This window comes from Rattus norvegicus, chromosome 13 (genome assembly GCF_021556685.1).
Source record: "Rattus norvegicus strain SHRSP/BbbUtx chromosome 13, alternate assembly SHRSP_T2T, whole genome shotgun sequence".
Taxonomy (NCBI): Eukaryota; Metazoa; Chordata; class Mammalia; order Rodentia; family Muridae; genus Rattus; species Rattus norvegicus.
Window position 1 is genome coordinate 50,855,418 of NC_141546.1, and position 17,533 is coordinate 50,872,950.

The window sequence follows — 17,533 nt, forward strand, 5'->3', positions numbered from 1 at the left end:
TCAGGATGACCCTGTACCCAGCTATCTGTGGTCATTCTGTGACATAGCCTCTCTGTTGCTTTTCAAGGCTGTTTCTTGCTTTAAAAGCTTAAATATAAGTGATCATGGTAGAGAACCTCAGATCGGTTCCAGTTTCTGGTCCCTAGCATAACACAAGTAGTGTAGAGTTGTAGAAAATGGCTATCTTGACACACAAGTCCTCTGTCAGTTAATATCTCCTCTTTTTAAAAGTGAATTATATCGTATTATTTATATCCCTCTATTGCACAAGTTTCACTGGGTCAACCTTGATATCTTTCTCATGTCAACATGCAAAATGTTTTCTAGAGACAGCTTACCATCTCTGAACACGGATGCACCTGCAATGTAGTCAGTTATTTTCCTGCTCATGGCTCTTTCAAGCACTTCTGTCATGGGCAGGCCTATGTACACAGCCCAGTAGCCCTTTGTAAGTACAGCTATCAGAGGTTAGATATGTTCAAGGTTATGGACAGGCATGGTGTCACAGCCTTCAATTCCAGCATTTTGTGACTAAGGGCAGGTGAACCTCTGAGAATCTGAGGACAGCCTGGTCTACATGGTGAGTTCCAGGACAGCCAGGGCTATGTAGAAAAACCCTGTCTCAAGAAAAATATGTTCTAGGTTATATGGACTTTGTCCTTTCTTTTCCAAAGCATTTTTATGTGTGTATGTACATGTATGCGTTAATGTGTATATAGGTATATATGTGTAGGTAGGCATGCGTGTGTGCATGTATGTGTGTGTGTGTGTGTGTGTGTGTGTGTGTGTGTGTGTGTAGTTGTGGCTATCCTGGAACTTGCTCTATACACCAGAGTGCTAGCCTTGAACTCACAGAGACCCTCCTGACTCTGCTTCCTGAGTGCTGAGATTAAAAGTGTGCACCACCACTACCCAGCTATTTTGTATTTTTTAAACATGGGTTCTGGCCACTGCTCTAGGTACCTGTGCTTGCAAGGTCGGTGCTTTATAACTGAGCCGTGTCCAGCCCCTCTGCTGGACACACACACATGTGTTTGCACACCTGACCCTTGTTGGGTATCTCCAAACTTTTCGTTATTACTAACCCGATAGGTGGAATGCCATGTTATTTTTTTATTTACATTTGGCATTTTTAAAAATTTATTTTCATTTTTTGAGACAGGGTTTCTCTGTAGCCCAGGCTATCCTGGAAGTGACTGAGTAGACCACGTGCCTCAGACTCAGAGACCTGCCTGCCTCTGTCTCCTGAGTGCTGGGGTTCAATACGTGTGCCACCGTGCCCGTCTAGAGTTATTTTTATGTGAATGAGTGTTTCGGCTGCATATATGTACGGGCATCATATATGTGCCTGGTATTCAGAAGAGGGTGTCCGATCTCCCGGAACTGGAGTTACAGAGAGTTGTGAGCTGCCATGTGGGTGCTGGGAACTGAACCTGGGTCCTCGTGCTCTTAATCGCTCCACTCCCTTATTTACATTTTAAAACCACTGGTGATAGATTTAGGGATGTAGCTCGGTGGAGAGCAATGGTCCAGGGCCTGGAGTTTGCTTCCAGTGTTGTTCAAAATAATAAAGGAAGAAAAGGGACGGGGGTGGGGATGACAAGATAGGCCTAGTGGGCCCCTGTCTACAGGATCTGCTTGAGTTTGAGGCCAGAGTGAAACCCTGTCTCAAACCAACAAAAGCCAAAGACTGCAAAGGGAATTGGGAATTTTTTTTTTTCTCTTTACTGTTTTATTTTTATTTTTCCTGTCTCTGGTATGTAGCTTGTGTACCTGAGTGTACGGGCGCACCCGCACATGGACAGGCTGGATCGAGGTCATCCATAATCCCCCCCACCCTCCCACCCCCCCACCTCCCCACCCCCGGTCACTCTCACTTCTCGGCCTTATTACTTGACAGGATGCCTCACTGAGTGGAGAGTTTTGGTTCAGTTACCTCCTGAGGGACCCGCCCATCTCGCTACCCCAATAGTGGCATCACACACAGGCATGCTTGTAACATGTGAAGTTGATTTTGGATGCTGAAGATGCCAGGTATCTCAGTTTCTCATGCTTTGAGGAGCAAACACTGTTAATGACCGCTCCAGTCTTGTGGTCTTGAAACTAGAGGAGTCCTTTCAGTCCCTTTGGGGTATACCTAACATGGTTGGGAAGATGGACCCATTTTACAGACAGAGCAAGGAAGGCCAAGAAAACACACTGGGCTAAGACCATACATAGAGGATCAGTGGTCAATTAGGGGCTGGATACTGAGCCTCCCTCTCTCACCCTGGGCTGTCTCCTGCTTTCGGTAAAGGTAGATGACGCCAGAGATGAAGCCATCGTTGGCACAGGTGGCCAGCCCTGACTCTTGTTCTGAAGTTGCTAGCTCCCAGTGGTCCACAGGCTGGGTCACCAGGCGTTCCCACGCTCCAGCCTGCTCCAGGGAGTCTAAGGCGGCTTCCAGCGCCTCCTTGTATGGAAGGCTGGAAGGGTTGGTCCTGGTAGTCAGACAAACAAGTCCACCCGGCTTGGTGACTCTTAGGAGCTCAGGTATGGCACTGCAGGGCACCTGTCCCTCACTGAGAGCGCCCACAATGATCACGGCGTCAAAGGTCCCTTTAGGGTAGGGCAGCGGCTCCTGGCCCAGGGTACAGAGGCTAAGGTGGTTGTACAGGCCACGGGCTCGGGCCTGCTTCAGCATTTCTGGGCTTCCGTCCACCCCCTGCACCTGAAGGAAGCCCCGAGCCTGTAGCTCCACAGCTACCAGGCCAGTGCCACAGGCCACATCCAGGATCAGGGCATCATGGGGTGGGCCCTGAAGGGCTTGACTGAGACAATCCACAGCAAGGCGTGGGGCTCGATACTTCAAAGCAGCCACATCCCTACGGAGCCTGCTTCTCCAGGCAGAGGTGCGGGAAGTGGAGGGGGGAATTGGGAATTTTTAATCTATCTGGTAACACAAAGACTCAACGTGCATTGGACATCAGAAGCTTAGATCTGGAAAAACTCAAGACGTCCTGTTATCGTGGTCATTTCTCAGGTGAACAAACAGAGCTAAGGAAAGCATACCTAAGTGACCAAGATCATGAGTAGTCTCATACCGGAGTGTAAACGTTTGTCTCTTTGGTGTGTGTGTGTGTGTGTGTGTGTGTGTGTGTGTGTGTTTGTGTGTTTTGTCTGCATGTCTGTACACCACATGTGTGCCTGGTGTTCTGAAGGCTAGAAAACGGTGCCAATTCCCCTGGAGCCAGATTTACAGATGGTTGTGAGTTGCCATGTGGGTGCTGGGAATCGATCCTGGGTCCTCTGAAAGAGCAGCCAGTGCTCTTAACCACTGAACCATGTCTGCAGCCTGTCTTGGAATTTTAGATCAGTCATTTTAATCTGCTGTCACCAGAGCCCCCATAAATTAATTTCTCTAGCTTGTGCTTCACCGGTAGTATGGCTTCTGATGTCCCTGTGCCACAGAGAAGGTTGTTCCCAAGCCTAGTGAATTGTTGCCGCTGTGGCCAGCCCTTGCCCTGCCCTGTGGAGAATGGGAGTTTCCCACCCATTTAACACCAACTCAGGATAAATCAAGAAAGAAAAATCAGTCCCCCTCTGCCCTTCCCTCACTGCCCCGCACCCGTGTCGTTACTTGGATTGTCAAACAGAATGAAAGAGAGACAGGCAAAACAGTTACATTCAGTATTATCTGTAACCTCCAGTGGGCTATGCAAATCCCCACAAAATTAGAGCCCTTTCATTTCGATCTCACGTTTTTATCTTCCTTCTTCTCCTTAAGGAGCTCTTAAATAATTACTACAACCAAATTTTAGTCATTGGGGGAATTTAAGGAGGAGAATTGCCCGTTACAGATTAACCCAGGGGATTCTAAGCACTGTCCAAACTCCACCGTTCCTGCTGGTTCATGTTGAATTTTCCTCCTGCTACAAAAATGAGCCCCGTTTTTTCATCCTTTAACATGTGAGTTAGACACATCTTAATCTTTTGTTTCCCACTGAGCTGGCATGCTCTGCATACCTATAACACCAGCACCCGGGAAGCTGAGGCAGGAGGACTGTGGACTCAAGAGAAGCCTGGACTACATAGACTCTGTCCAAAACAACTTTTTTTTCCCCTTCCAGTTGGTGGAAAAGACATGACTTCGAGGAAAAGAATTGAAACAAAAATAACTGGTGATTAAATGGTTAACCTCTGTGTTAAAAAGAATTCAAAATGGGGGAGGGGGGAGGTTCTACTAGAACAGCAAAGGATGCATGTGTGTCTTCTAAATACTGCACGCAGTGGTTCTCTGCACGACTCCTCCCGGGTTTTTCCTCTTTTAGTCAAATATATGTAGCTCACCGCAGTTTGGCTGGGGGCTGGGCTAAGGGTTCTGGCTGCTATGTATTTGCCAAGAGCGAGTTCTTCTATGTCTCCCTCCTTGCGTTTCTTAATGATTGGGATGCTGCACGTGCCGTCCTGATATGCAAAAGTTCCCGACTTCGGCGTCCACTGCAGAAAGCATAATGGACACAGGGAAATTCTCTCAGCCCCATTGGATGGGCCTCTCCAAGTACATCGGTAAGAAATTGTGTTAGACTCAATCAATTTGTACCTTTGGTTTCAGCTAAAGGCAATCTAGAAACTGGCTTATTAAGTACTAATACATGCTCTTGCTTTTAGACGTCAGCTTGCCGTGGAACTAGCAGCGAATGTGGGGTAATTTAAATAGAGCTCCAGGTGGATGAAGCCAGGGCTGCTGGGCCAGGATGTGTCACCCAACCAGTAACAGCCTGAAAGACTGACCTGTCAAACCTTAGATTAGGGGACATGGTTTTAACCATTTAACTACAAGGTTCATCTGGAGCAGTACTCTAGATGGCCTGAGGCTATCAGAGGGCTACATTGGGAAGGCAGAAGTAGCCATATAGAAGTGTAAGCAATTATGGATCAACAGGCGTGTTTGCTTGGCGGTGTGGGGAAGGGAAAAGCACAGATAGCTGAGGGTGGGCTGGCAATGGTCCTGGGAAGGGTAGAGGAAGTGTTGGCTGTAGGGACAGACTAAAATGTGACTCTGAGCGGTCAGAGAGGCATGGCAGCTGGAGGTTCCTCTAGTTAAGACAAATGTGAGGCTGTGAAGTGACATGCTTCTCAGTTACCAACAGAAAGGTCTCAGAGCCAAAGGCAGAAAACACAACAAACTTCTAATCCAGCTCTTTGAGACATTTGTATATTATAGACACACACGCACATACCCACCCACCCCCACACATACACACAGACACACACACAGACATATACACACACAGACATACACACAGACACACAGAGACATATACACACACAGACATATACACACAGACATATACATACACAGACACAGACACACACACAGACATACACATACACACACACAGACATACACACACAGACATACACACACACACAGACATACACATACACACACATACACACACCCACACATACACACACACACACATACATACATACATACACACAGACATACACACAGACACACACACACAAACACGCACACACGCACGCACACTCTACTATTGAGCTATACTTCCAACCCTTTTAATACTTTTACTTTGAAATAGAAGTTCAATGTTTCCCAGGCTAGCCTTGAATTTGTGATCCTCCTGTCTCAGCCTAAGTAGTTGGTGTTATAGGCCATAGCCACCAGGTATCTGGCAGCCATTTGCTTTTGGTCATATTTCTCAGTCTGCCTGTATAGTGTATATGTGTGTATACTCTAGCACCATGAAGTCCTGTTGATCTTGGTGGACCCAGAAACTGTCATATTTAACTGAACTGGCTCTGGACTGTAATTCACTCCAAATTCCCTTGATTAGAATAATTATATTAATTTTGTTCTTCTTAAAAAACAGAAAGTGACTAAATTGTAATTGTTTGGCTAACCGAGAAGTGACTTTTTTTTTTTCTTTTTGAGACAGGGTTTCTGTGTTAGGCCCTGACTGCCCTGGAACTCACTCTGTAGACAGTTGTATTAGGGTGTTATTGCTGTAAAAAGACATCATGGCCAAGGTACCTCTTATAAATGAAAACATTTTATTGGGGCTGGCTTACAGTTTCAGAGGTTCAGTCCATTATCATCATGGTGGGAAGCTGGCAGCTTCCAGGTAGTCATGGTGCTGGAGGAGCTGAGAGTTCTACATCTTGATCTGCAGGCAGCCAGGAGGAGACTGTCTTCTGCATTGGGTGCGGCTGGAGCCTAGGAGACCTCAAAGCCTGCCCCCACAGTGACACACTTCCCCCAACAAGGCCACACTTCCTCCACACCTCCTCATAGTGCCATTCCTTATGGGCCAAGCATTCAGATACTCTATGGTGGCCATTCCTATTCAAGCCATCACGTATGTCTATTTGCATATGACTGCATGTGCATATGAGTGTGGGTGCCTACGGGGCCAGACAGAGGCGGCAGACCCCGTTAGAGCTGGAGTTACAGGTAGATGTGGGCGCTGGGGACTGAGCTTGAGGCCACTGGAAGAGCAACGTGCTTTTAACTGCCGAGCCATCTCTCCAGCCTCCATTTTCTTTTTCTTGATTTACTAGTTCCAAAGCTACTCTTCCAACCCTTCCTTTAGATTAAAAAAAAAATCTTAAAGTTGTGTATACAAATTTGGCATGATGCTGTGAGATCGCAGAAAGTAGAAAACCGTGAGCAGCCAGGTGATGGTGGTGCACACCTTTAATCCCAGCACTCAGGAGGCAGAGGCAGGTGGAGCTCTGTGAGTTCAAGGCCAAGGTGGTCTACAAAGCAAATTCTAGGACAGCCAAGGCCGCACAGAGAAACCCTGGGGAGGGAGGGAGGGAGGGGGAGAGAGAGAGAGAGAGAGAGAGAGAGAGAGAGAGAGAGAGAGAGAGAGAGAGAGAGAAAATGAACACAAGCTCATGCATCCTGCCCCAGCAGTAAGTGTAGCTGATTCTGTTCATCTGTTAACTGCAGTGCAGTGCTGGGGGCACACGCACATCTCCAGACTTGTTCAAACCTGGACCACCTCCCATTCCCTTCCTCCTGTGGTAAGCACTGCTTTATTCCCTCTCTCAGACATCCCCTATCACTTGCTTGCTCTTTTCCTGTGACTATTAAGTACTCGTTGGGAAAAGACATCAGTATTCAATTTACAATCACCTGGAAAGAAGATTGTAGCAAGGGCTGGAGAGATGGATCAGGGGTTAAGAGCACTGGCTGCTCTTCCAGAGGTCCTGAGTTCAAATCCCAGCAACCACATGGTGGCTCACATCAATCTGTAATGAGATCCAATGCCCTCTCTGGTGTGTCTGAAGACAGCTACAGTGTACTTACATATAATAAATCTTAAAAAAAAAAAAGATTGTAACAAGTCACACACAGCAAACTACTTTGTTTCTCTTTTCTATAATCTTTTTTTATCTATAGATTGATTTTCTTTTATTTTTGACAATATAATTTTTTTAATTTACATTTTATTTTATTTTATTTTGGAGCTGGGGACCGAACTCAGGGCCTTGTGCTTGCTAGGCAAGGGCTCTACCACTGAGCTAAATCCCCAACCCCAATATAATTTAATTACATTTCTCCCTTCCCTCATCCTTCTCCCAATCTCTCCCACTTGCCCTCTGAATCTTTTCAAATTCATGGTCTTGTGTTTCACAAACTGTTACTGCATGTGTATATATATGTGTTTGTATGTGATGTGTATGTCTATATATGCATAAGTATGTGTATACACACATATACATCCCTGAATGTAGCCTGCTCCATATGTATATAATGTTACTTGTGCAAGGATGACAGCAATGGACAGGGAAAATCCCACAAGGTCTCAACCATATGCCATGAACAGAAGAAAGCTGTGGGTGTCAGACGTGATCTTTCCCAGGGACACCAACTGGTTGCTTGCTTGGTTTTTGGTCCCATGTAATAGGGAACTCAGGCAGAATTTTTCTTCCTACTTAACTTGGCTGGATGTCCTCCAGGTTCGCCATGGCGTGGCTAATGGCAGTGTCTCTTTTTTTAAGGTCAATTGCATTGTCTTCATGTACCACAGCATCCTCATACACTCCTTATGGTTTGTGTAGCAGAAGCTCAGAAGGGCAGATGTCTGTCTGAGTGGTGGTATCATTTCCTTTGGATGTTGCGCTGACTGGTTTTGTGTGTCAGGTTGACACAAGCTAGTGTCAGCACAGAGAACGGAGCCTCAGGTGAGGAAATGCTTCCATGAGAGCCAGCTACCGAGCATTTTCTCATTAGTGCTGAAGGGAGGAGGGCCCAGCTCATTGTGGGTGGTGACATCCCTGGGGTTGTGGTCCTGGGTTCTATAGGAAGGCATGCTGAGCCAGTCAGGAGAAGGAATCCAGTAAACAGCACCCCTCTATGGCCTTTGCTTCAGCTCCTGCCTCAAACCTGGTTTGAGTTCCTGTCCTAACTTTTTTTGGTGATAAACAGTGTTATGGAAGTGTTCACTGAATAAACCCGTTCCTCCCCACCTGCCTTTTGGTAATGGGGTTTCATCACAGCAATAGAACCCTGACTAAAACAAGTTGGTACCAGCACAGTGAGGTATTCCTGTGACAACCCTGACCATGTTTTTAGGGGGACTATAGAAGGACTTTGGAACTTTGGGCTAGAAGAGCCATTTAGTGTTAAGAGCTCTGTGGGATGTTCTGTAGGAGCTTGGAAGAATGTTGAGCGGTGCAGAAGATGGAGGCCTGGCTTGTGGAATTTCAGAGGGAGGATTAAAGATTCTATCAAGTCTGTTTGCTCTTTTCATTGTGAAGGTTCTGTGGCTCTGGATATGTAGGGCTTGTTCGTCAGCTGTGATTTACAAGATGCCGGAATTACTAAGACGAAACCTTTGCATTACCGGGACAATCGATGCTGGCTAGCTGGAGCTGAGAAATTAGCGGTGATAAAGAGGCCAGCATCACTGAGGTGAACTATTCTGTGAAGTGTTTTCCTGAGAGCACAGAGAGGCTGTGTTGTTCCAGAGGCAGCCACGCTTGTATCTCATGGCTGCAGGACTTGGTAGCCCAGGTGGTCACCCAGGTGGTACTGGTTTTGAAAACGTGAAGGGGTAGCAGCTGACACGTGGCACTGCGAGAGGCCGTTGGTGAGGTGCAGCTGAAGGCCTAGGCCTGAAGGGGTCGTGCAGAGTTGAGGCTTGGTACCATGAAGAGAACCTTTAAGAGGCTACTTGTGAAAGTGCAGCTGAAGACCTCAGAGTTTTGGAGACGCTAGTACCGTAGGATGACCACCGAGAACAGTGGAGCAGAGGCACAGGAGCCTGGAAGACAAGGTGTGTGCTACAGAGAAAAGAGCTGGAGAAGCAACTGAAGCCTTTCGGAGCTGTCTAGATCGTGAGTGGATCCCAGACACTGGAAGGTTAGAGTTTGATTTTTGCTCTGATTTTTTTCCCTCCTCTTTAAGTAACAAAGTATTTTAGTGGAGCCTACTGTTAAGAGAACGGATTTCAAAAGAGATTAGATATTTTAAAGGAATTCAAGTTTTAATGCGTTTGAATTTGTAAAGGCTGGGGGACTTTTCAACTTTAGACCTTGGGGATGAATAAGAAAGTAAGTTTAGCTTTATAGTGATGTGTTTGCGTGTCGAGTCGACATGGGGTCAGTTGTAGTGGCTGATCTCGTGTGTCAAACTTGACACGAGCTGGAGGCATCACAGAGAAAGGAGACTGAGTTGAAGAAATGCCTCCATGAGATCCAGCTCTTCTCAATTTTCTCAGTTAGTGATCGGTGGGGGAGGGCCCAGCTCCTTCTGGATGGTGCCATCCCTGGGCTGGTGGTCCTGGGTTCTATAAGAAAGTAGACTGAGCAAGCTAGGGGAAGCAATCCAGTAAGCAGCACCCCTCCATGGCCTCTGCATCAGCTCGTGCCTCCAGGTTCCTGCCCTAGTTGAGTTCCAGTCTCGACTTCCTTTGGTGAGGAACAGCAATGTGGAAGTGTAAGCTAAGTAAACCCTTTCCTCCCCAACTTGCTTCTTTGGTCATGATGTCTTGTTGCAACAATAGAAACCCGGAGTAAGACAGGTATACTCTCAGAATGGATGTTGAAGGGCGATATGATAATTCAATTTTTACTTCATTTAGAAATGTTCCCCCTCAATGCTAGGGCTAGAACTAAGAGCCTTAAATATAACAGGCACGTGTTTTACCACTGAGCTACCCTACTCCAGCCTTTTGGAGACTAGCCACCCTAAGAGGTAGATGTCCATCCTATCGTATTACTCAAAACACTGCAGAATATATTGGTATACTTTTCTGTCTTATTAAGCATAGCATGGTAAAAATAACTTCATCATCTTTAGAATGTATATAGAAATTATGAAAGCATTTCAGTCTTTGTTCTCTGATAATTTTCAGTAATCTAGGAATCAGCTTTAAGCTCAGGGAAATATATTTTTGCTACTATTCAAAGTGAGAGCTGGGTAGGTCTTCTTTATTAGTGTGTATTAATTGTATAAAACAATGGGTTTTATTATGACATTTTCATACACACATATAGAATTTTCTAAATCATATCTGTGCACCCAATACCCTCTGTCCTTCTTTCCTCTTCCTGCTGATTCACTGTTTGTTCCAAAAGGTCCCCTGGGCTGAGGCCTTGGAGCAGCCTTGAGCTACCCTGTCATCCTCCTTTAGAGACAGTGCAGGCTGTAGCTGAGTTTCCACACTGCCAAGGCCATGTTCGCCCAGGCTGTCCTGGTTATCGGCTGCCTGGGACTGTCTCTCTGTGATGTCACTCTTACAATGAAGCTTCTTCCTTCCCTCCCTCCCTTAGTGTTAAACTTCAAGGTATGGTCTCCGTGCCTTCCCCCTTTCCCCCTTAGCAGAGAGTTTCTCCTGCTAATCCTCCTGTACTTTCTCAGCCCGTTTTAGCCTCTGCCGTCTAGAGAATGGGAGCTGGCGGCTCTTAGGATGGAGAGGAGACAGGGAACAAGAGGGGGCAGAGGTGTCCACATAGAGAGGGCAGCAGCCCTTGGGGGAGGGGAAGTTAAATGGCGTTTGGAATGGTCAGTTTGCAGAAGTCAGTGATGACGGCAAGGGAGGTAGAAGCCACGCCACACAAGCAAGTATGTTTGCTTCATCGTCCCTGCAGAATCCATTCAGGACTTCAGTCGGAGAAGATGGTTAGATTTGAAGGTAGTACTTGAGGTGTGTTACAGTAAAGGCACCAGGTAGGAGTCCAGGGTGGTGGTGTAAGTCAGCATGGTGGTCTGAGTTAGGGTGGGACAGGGGCTGAAGGCATATGTGCATGTGTGAGTGTTACTTCTGAAGTAAGATCCACAGAACTAGGGCTGGAGAGATGGCTCAGTGGTTAAGAGCACTGATTGCTCTTCCGGAGGTCCTGAGTTCAAATCCCAGCACCCACATGGTGGCTCACAACCATCTCTAATGGGATCTGATGCCCTCTTCTGGTGCATCTGAAGACAGCTATAGTGTACTTATATGTAATAAATAAATAAATCTTTAAAAAAAAAAAGATCCACAGAACTGGACAATGAATCAAAACTAGGAAGAGGAAGGAAGGAGGATGCCCCACCCCCACCCACCCCCACCCCATACACAGAGAGACAGGGAGAGGAGGGGGGAGAGGAGGGGAGAGAGGGAGAGGGAGGGAGAGAGAGGGAAACAGGGGAGAGAGCCTTGAATAACTTGGTAGATGAATGTGACATTTTGAACTTGGGATTTCTCGATCTCTCTCTCTCTCTCTCTCTCTCTCTCTCTCTGTGTGTGTGTGTGTGTGTGTGTGTGTGTGTATGTGTGACATGTGCATGTGTGTGATTTGTTTGGTTATTTATTTATTTACTTATATATATGTATATGTTTTGCCTTCATGTATGTTTGAGCTCTGCTTCTATGCCTGGTGCCAGCAGAGGTCAGAAGAGGGTGTCAGAGTCCTTGGGAATGGAGTTATAAATAGGTGTGAGCTGCGGGGTGAGTTCTGGGAGTAGAACCTGGGTCCTCTGGAAGAGCAGCCAGTACTCTTAACCACTGAGCTATCTTTCCAGACCCCCGCTGTTATTTATTTTGAGACAGAGTCTCACTGAGTCTGAAGCCCACCAAGTACTCTAGGGTGGCTGGCCCGCAAACCCAATGGATCTGTCTGCCTCTGACCACTGCCCCAGCGCTGGGGATGCAAGCATGTGTTACTGAACTCAGCTTTCTCATGTGGGTCTTCGTACCCGCATGGTGATCGCTTTATGCTGAGTTTTCTTCCAATCCTGGACTTGGGAATCCTTGAAGAGAACTGGATAAAGGAAGACTGCCCGTGTTTGAGATGCTCAGGAGAGAGATTTAAGAAAGAACTCGGGTAGCATTTGGTGTCGGAACAAGGCAGGGGAAGTATCCGCTCCTGTAGGTAACTGAAGCTGTGGCCACGGATACATAAGGTCAGGACCAGAATCCTCTTCGGGAAGGATGACGGGGGTCCACAGAGTTCGAAGAGGATCAAATGGTCAGTCTGAAGCCAACAGCACGGGTTTCTCACTTGTCCACTCTACCGTCACCCAAGATCTGTGTCTGTGTTTTTTCCCTCACGGCTACTTCTTTATTCATTCTTTCCCAAGATTCAAAGTGCTCTCCCTCCCTCTTCCTCTCCCTCCCTCTCACCTCTTCCCTGGAAAGGTCTCACAATCTGTGTGTCAGCTGAGGGAGCCTGCTCTCGTGTCTTTTCCTCTTAGCTTTTCAACTGCTTGCTTGAGGCTCCCTTACGGTATTGAGCGTGTTCTTGTATAAAGTCAAGTTGTAGCTGTCTACCACATCCACAGAATGCCTTCCCAGAAACACTTAGACCCACGTTTCAGTAACTGGGTGCAATAGCCCAGAATGCTGACATGGAAGACCAGACCAACAGTAAGACGGTAGGGTCCCTGGGGTAGAGGGAGCCCTGGGATCTGGGGTTTCAGTGAAGGGGGTTGAGAAGTCAATATTCTGCTAAATTCAAGAATTTGGGGACTGCCGGGCATGGAGGGACAGTTCCAGAACCTGGTGGGAGGATTCACAAGCTCTATGAGAACCTCTGTGACGGTATTGAAAGAGGGTCCCCAGGCTTCCCTCTCCATCCCCCATCTCAGGCAATACAGACCAGGTCCAGCTTGACTGCTCTGAGGCCCTGCTGTCTTCAGGGACCCTTCTCTGGTGATGGAACCTGGTGCCTTTCATCTGCCTGCCCTTGGGTCCTGTAATTTCCATTGTCCTGGCCCCTCTGAATGATAATGTTTAGTTTTTAGCAGAGAAGGCTATGTTTTTATCTGGCTTTCTAAATTGTTTGTCATCTATTGCCAGCTGTGGCGTGTGATTCAGAAAGGAAATGGCCTTTTGGAGCGTCAGAGCCAAAGGTTCTAAGCAGGAACTTGTCCACCGGTGGAGAAGCAAGTTAAGAATCACCAGCATTTCATAGTACCTTAAATATAGTTATACTTAGAAAGCGTAAAATTGATTGGAAGGAGCAAAGAGTTGCCTTATAACTAAAAAACAAACCTGTCACACAAAACCACTAGTAGAGAATTTTAAAAGTTGACTCCCCCTTTATGGTCTGTAGTCATTTTTCTGTCCTTGTGCCTCTGTTTTCCTCTCTGCAAAGTGGGTAGAGGTTCACTCCTGCCTGGATCCCTCCCATTTATCATGAGCTGAAATTAACTGGCAAAATAAGTTGTAGGGGGTTGATCTACCAGACAAATGGGAGTTGTTATTGTTTACAAGCATTTTATTACTGTTCTTATTTACACATAATCATAATGTAATTTTCAAGTCTAATATGGTGTCAACCAAGAGGAAATGGTACACCTGTGGTATAGTTCTAGGTTTGTTTTCCATAAAGGTGGCTTGTCACTGTGTAGAATGTCTGCTTTGCTGGTCAGATAGCTTATTTAGGTTTTTTTTGGATAGCTTGATGTTTGACCCTTGGGTTGTAGCTCAGATTAGCCCAACTCTTTTGACCTGAGGGCCATACTGGTTTCTGACTGAGCCTGGGCCTCCCTGCCCCAATGTTTTCCTGTCTGCTACAGGTTACCTGGGGCATTTCAGCCACTAGCCTGTAGTTCATTTTATTTGTTTGTTTATACTTGTTGTTTACTTGTGTTTCAGCAATCTCTCCAGGACTGGGTTTACCCATCTGGCTTCTAAGCTAATTTCTAAAAATTTTCTTTCTAAAACCATAGTATGCTAATTTTAGGTGTCATTTTTAATGAGAAGTAATACATTTGCATCTGTAAGTATGGATACTCACACTCACCAAGTTTTCATTTGACAGTGTTGCAGATACAGGACATTTCTGTTTATACAAGGTGCATGTGCGTACAAGTCAAGAAATTAAAAAGAATGAGAAGTCACTGGACAGTGAAGTAGCAAAGACATTTAAGAAGGGGAAAACCAGCATAGCGGTAGACTCCAGTGTGACTTTTTTTTTTTTACCTGTACTGTATTGATGCACGGTCAATCATGGTGCCCGTGTTTAAGGAAGCTCAAAGCTTTCCCGCTATACTCTCTTCCATCTCCAGTGGAGATCATGAAGGGGCTTGCCCGTGATCTCAGAGCAGCAACGGTGTAAGAGTTTGTGGGTGGGCAGGTGGAAGTGTGGTCTTCTGTCCTACACAATAAAGCCCCGAAATTCACTGCTGGGGAAAAGCAACCAATCACCACCACCACCACCACCATCAAACTCCCCACCAAACCAAACCAAAACTGAAAACTAGGGGCGTGAGGCTGTGGAAGGCAAACGAAATACACCTAAGGACGGAGGACTCTAGAATGTCCTCACAGAAGCAACTCAGGAACAAGGCGCTATGCAGCTGGCCCCAAGCTCACAGGTCTGTGGGCAGTCCGCTCCTTGTTTAGAGTATCTTCAAGCTAATGTGGGAGTTTCCTGTAGATGCCTCATCTGTATTCTCTGTGTGATAGAGAGGAATGGCCAATGCCTGTGATCACGTGTTCATGAAAACCGCCCAACCCTAGCAGACTCTCTGGGTATTACTTTGGAGTGTTCTGGAAACTGACATATTCTCATCACTGTTCCTACAGTCCCTCTAGTCCCCGTCATGTTCATCAGCTGCTGCTGGCAGTTGGAAACTTCCTGTTATTCTCCTTGAGGCCCTCTGCCCTACAGCTTCTTCTCCAAGAAAGTACCAGAGCCTACTCCGTTCTTCACCAGGCTCTCTGTGCTGTGGCCCCGCCCCCTCCCCAGGTTCTCTGTGCCGTGGCCCCGCCCCCTTCCGGCCCTCTGTGCCACGGCCCCGCCCACTCCCCCAGGCCCTCTGTGCCACGGCCCCGCCCCCTCTGACATTATTCCTTGAAGCACCCTTGTTCACTTTCTTTTGGTGCCCCTTGGCTATTTCTCAAGTCTGGCGGCAGTGCTCCTGCCTCAGTGCCATGGTTCATATCCCTTCTCTGGCTGGGAAACCTCCGCACTAAGCTGCAAGGGAACTCCTCTGCAGGTGTCTATTGTCAGAGTCCTTCCCTCACCACACCCTTCCCCTCCCCCCAAGTGGCCTTTGGTCTCCTTATTCTGCTTTATGTCCCACCATGACACTTAGCAAACCACCCGATGTGGCACATACTCTGTATTCTGATTTTCTCTTCTCTTCCCATGAAGCTCGGACTCTATCTACCAAGCCGGGGATTCGTCCGCTCACCGCTCCATTTGCAGGGCTCGGAACAGGCAGTGTGTGGACCCCGGCTTACTAAGTATAGTTTGAGTAAAGGCACGAAAGGCAGTTTGAGGAGTCGGCGTGCTGCCAACAGGCAAGTAATGTCAGATTAGCGAGAAACCTTCAGAGTCTATTGTTTCCTCCGATGTTACCCACAACTGTTGAGCTTGGCTTCTTGTAGCGCTGGGAGATAGAAACCGAGACTATTGCATGTACGGCAACTACTCTCCCATTGGGCTACGTCTCCAGCACTCAGCTTTCTCCTCGTAAAATCTGACACCAGAGTTGCTAATGAACCACTGCACTGTTAGATTAACACACACACACACACACCCCCCCTTTCCTTGCTGGTGTCTACGTGACTCAGAAGAACTGTCGGCTGGCAAATGAAGGCCTTAAATGAGCTGGCTTGCCCACCATCTTCAAGGTTGGTGCTGATTGCGCCCTCCCCCCCCCTTTTCATCTTTCGAGGGATCGCGCCACTACGAACTGATAGAATGTGATTTAGATTGAAGGCTGCATGACAGGCCTGCTATGACTAACAAGAGTAAACAAGATATCCACTGAAGAACTATATTGTTTGAGGTGACTACTGTATATAATTTATTGAAATAGTTGTTTTTCTGTAGTACTAAAGCGTTGGCATGTATAGTATGAAGCGATCACCAACCATAAGTATACCGAATTCCTTTTACCAAATTCGTCTAATGAAGGACTCCAATACAATGACTTTCTGAATAAGAATAATGTGAAAAATTGATAGCAGGTAAGAGGGAAGAATTTCTAGGCAGTTATTAGGAATTTTTGGGCAAGGTACTGTGAGGAGCTTGACAGAGCCACCTGACAGTGTCTTCCCGACAGTGTCCCAGGCTAGACGGGTAAATAAAGGCAGAGTGTGTGGGTAGCTTTCCTAAGATTTTGGGTACTGTCACTCAACACATTTGCACCTTGGTGGGCTACTTATGCTTTTCTGATACGCTTGTCATTTTAGACTCGTCATGAAGACTTGGGCAGATCTTATGGGCAGAGGCTATTGTTTGCTAACTGCATAATACACATTCATTGTGACGAAGGGCTGAGTGCAGCTGAGTACAGTTTTATGTTTTGGACTACTAAATTTGATTTTTAGTAAAAGGACAATTTAAACTTAGACACACACACACACACACACACACACACACACACACACACGAATCTTAGAATTTCTATTGCTGTGATCAAACACCATGACCGAAGAAAATTGGGGAGAATAAGGTTTATTTAGATCATACTTCCATATCACTGTTCATCAGTAAAGGAAATCAGGGTGGGAACCCGGAGCCGGGAGCTGATGCAGAGGCCACAGAGTGGTGCTGCTTACCGACTTACTCTCTCTGATTTGCTTGGTCTGCTTTCTTATAGAACCAGCCTGCCTCCAATGCCAGGCCCTCCCCTGTCCATCCTAATTAAGAGAGAATGCCCTTCAGGCTTAGGTGTAGTTTAATCTTCAGAATTTTCTTAAATGAGGGTCCTTTCTCTCAGATGTCCATAGCTCATGTCAGGCTGACATAAAGCTATCTAGTAATATGTATCTACAGGGGGTTGTGAGCTAGCTGACATAAGGAAATCAACTCAGGTCCTCTGGAAGACAGGGGAGATTACTCAGCATTTAAAAGCACTAGCTGCTTTGCAACGATTTGTGTACAGTTCTCAGCATTCCACGTAGTGGCTCACAACTGCCTGTAACTCCAGTCCCAGAGGATCCTATGTCCTCTACTGGCCTCCGTGAACATACATGTTGTATACAGCAAGCAAAACACCCATACACATAAAACAAAAGTAATTTAAAAATAAGATGAAGAAAAAAATTTCAAGTGAGTCAAGATATGCTCTTCA

The 17,533-nt window shown here is 46.6% G+C and overlaps 1 protein-coding gene and 1 long non-coding RNA gene across 2 annotated transcripts in view; one reads left to right on the forward strand and one right to left on the reverse strand.

Annotated features, from left to right (window-relative positions):
* The window catches only part of LOC102547822 (uncharacterized), a 92,465-nt gene that overhangs the window by 32,503 nt on the left and 42,429 nt on the right, over positions 1–17,533 (forward strand). The gene's annotated exons all lie outside the window — the stretch shown is intronic.
* Positions 1,991–12,202, reverse strand: LOC148001639 (methyltransferase-like protein 27). Its single transcript, XM_087582037.1, has 4 exons — positions 12,197–12,202; positions 4,330–4,479; positions 2,269–2,845; positions 1,991–2,137 (listed from the first exon to the last, which is right to left on the reverse strand). Exons 1-4 carry the CDS (start codon positions 12,200–12,202, stop codon positions 2,118–2,120), a joined length of 753 nt encoding a protein of 250 aa, XP_087438163.1. The 3' UTR covers positions 1,991–2,117.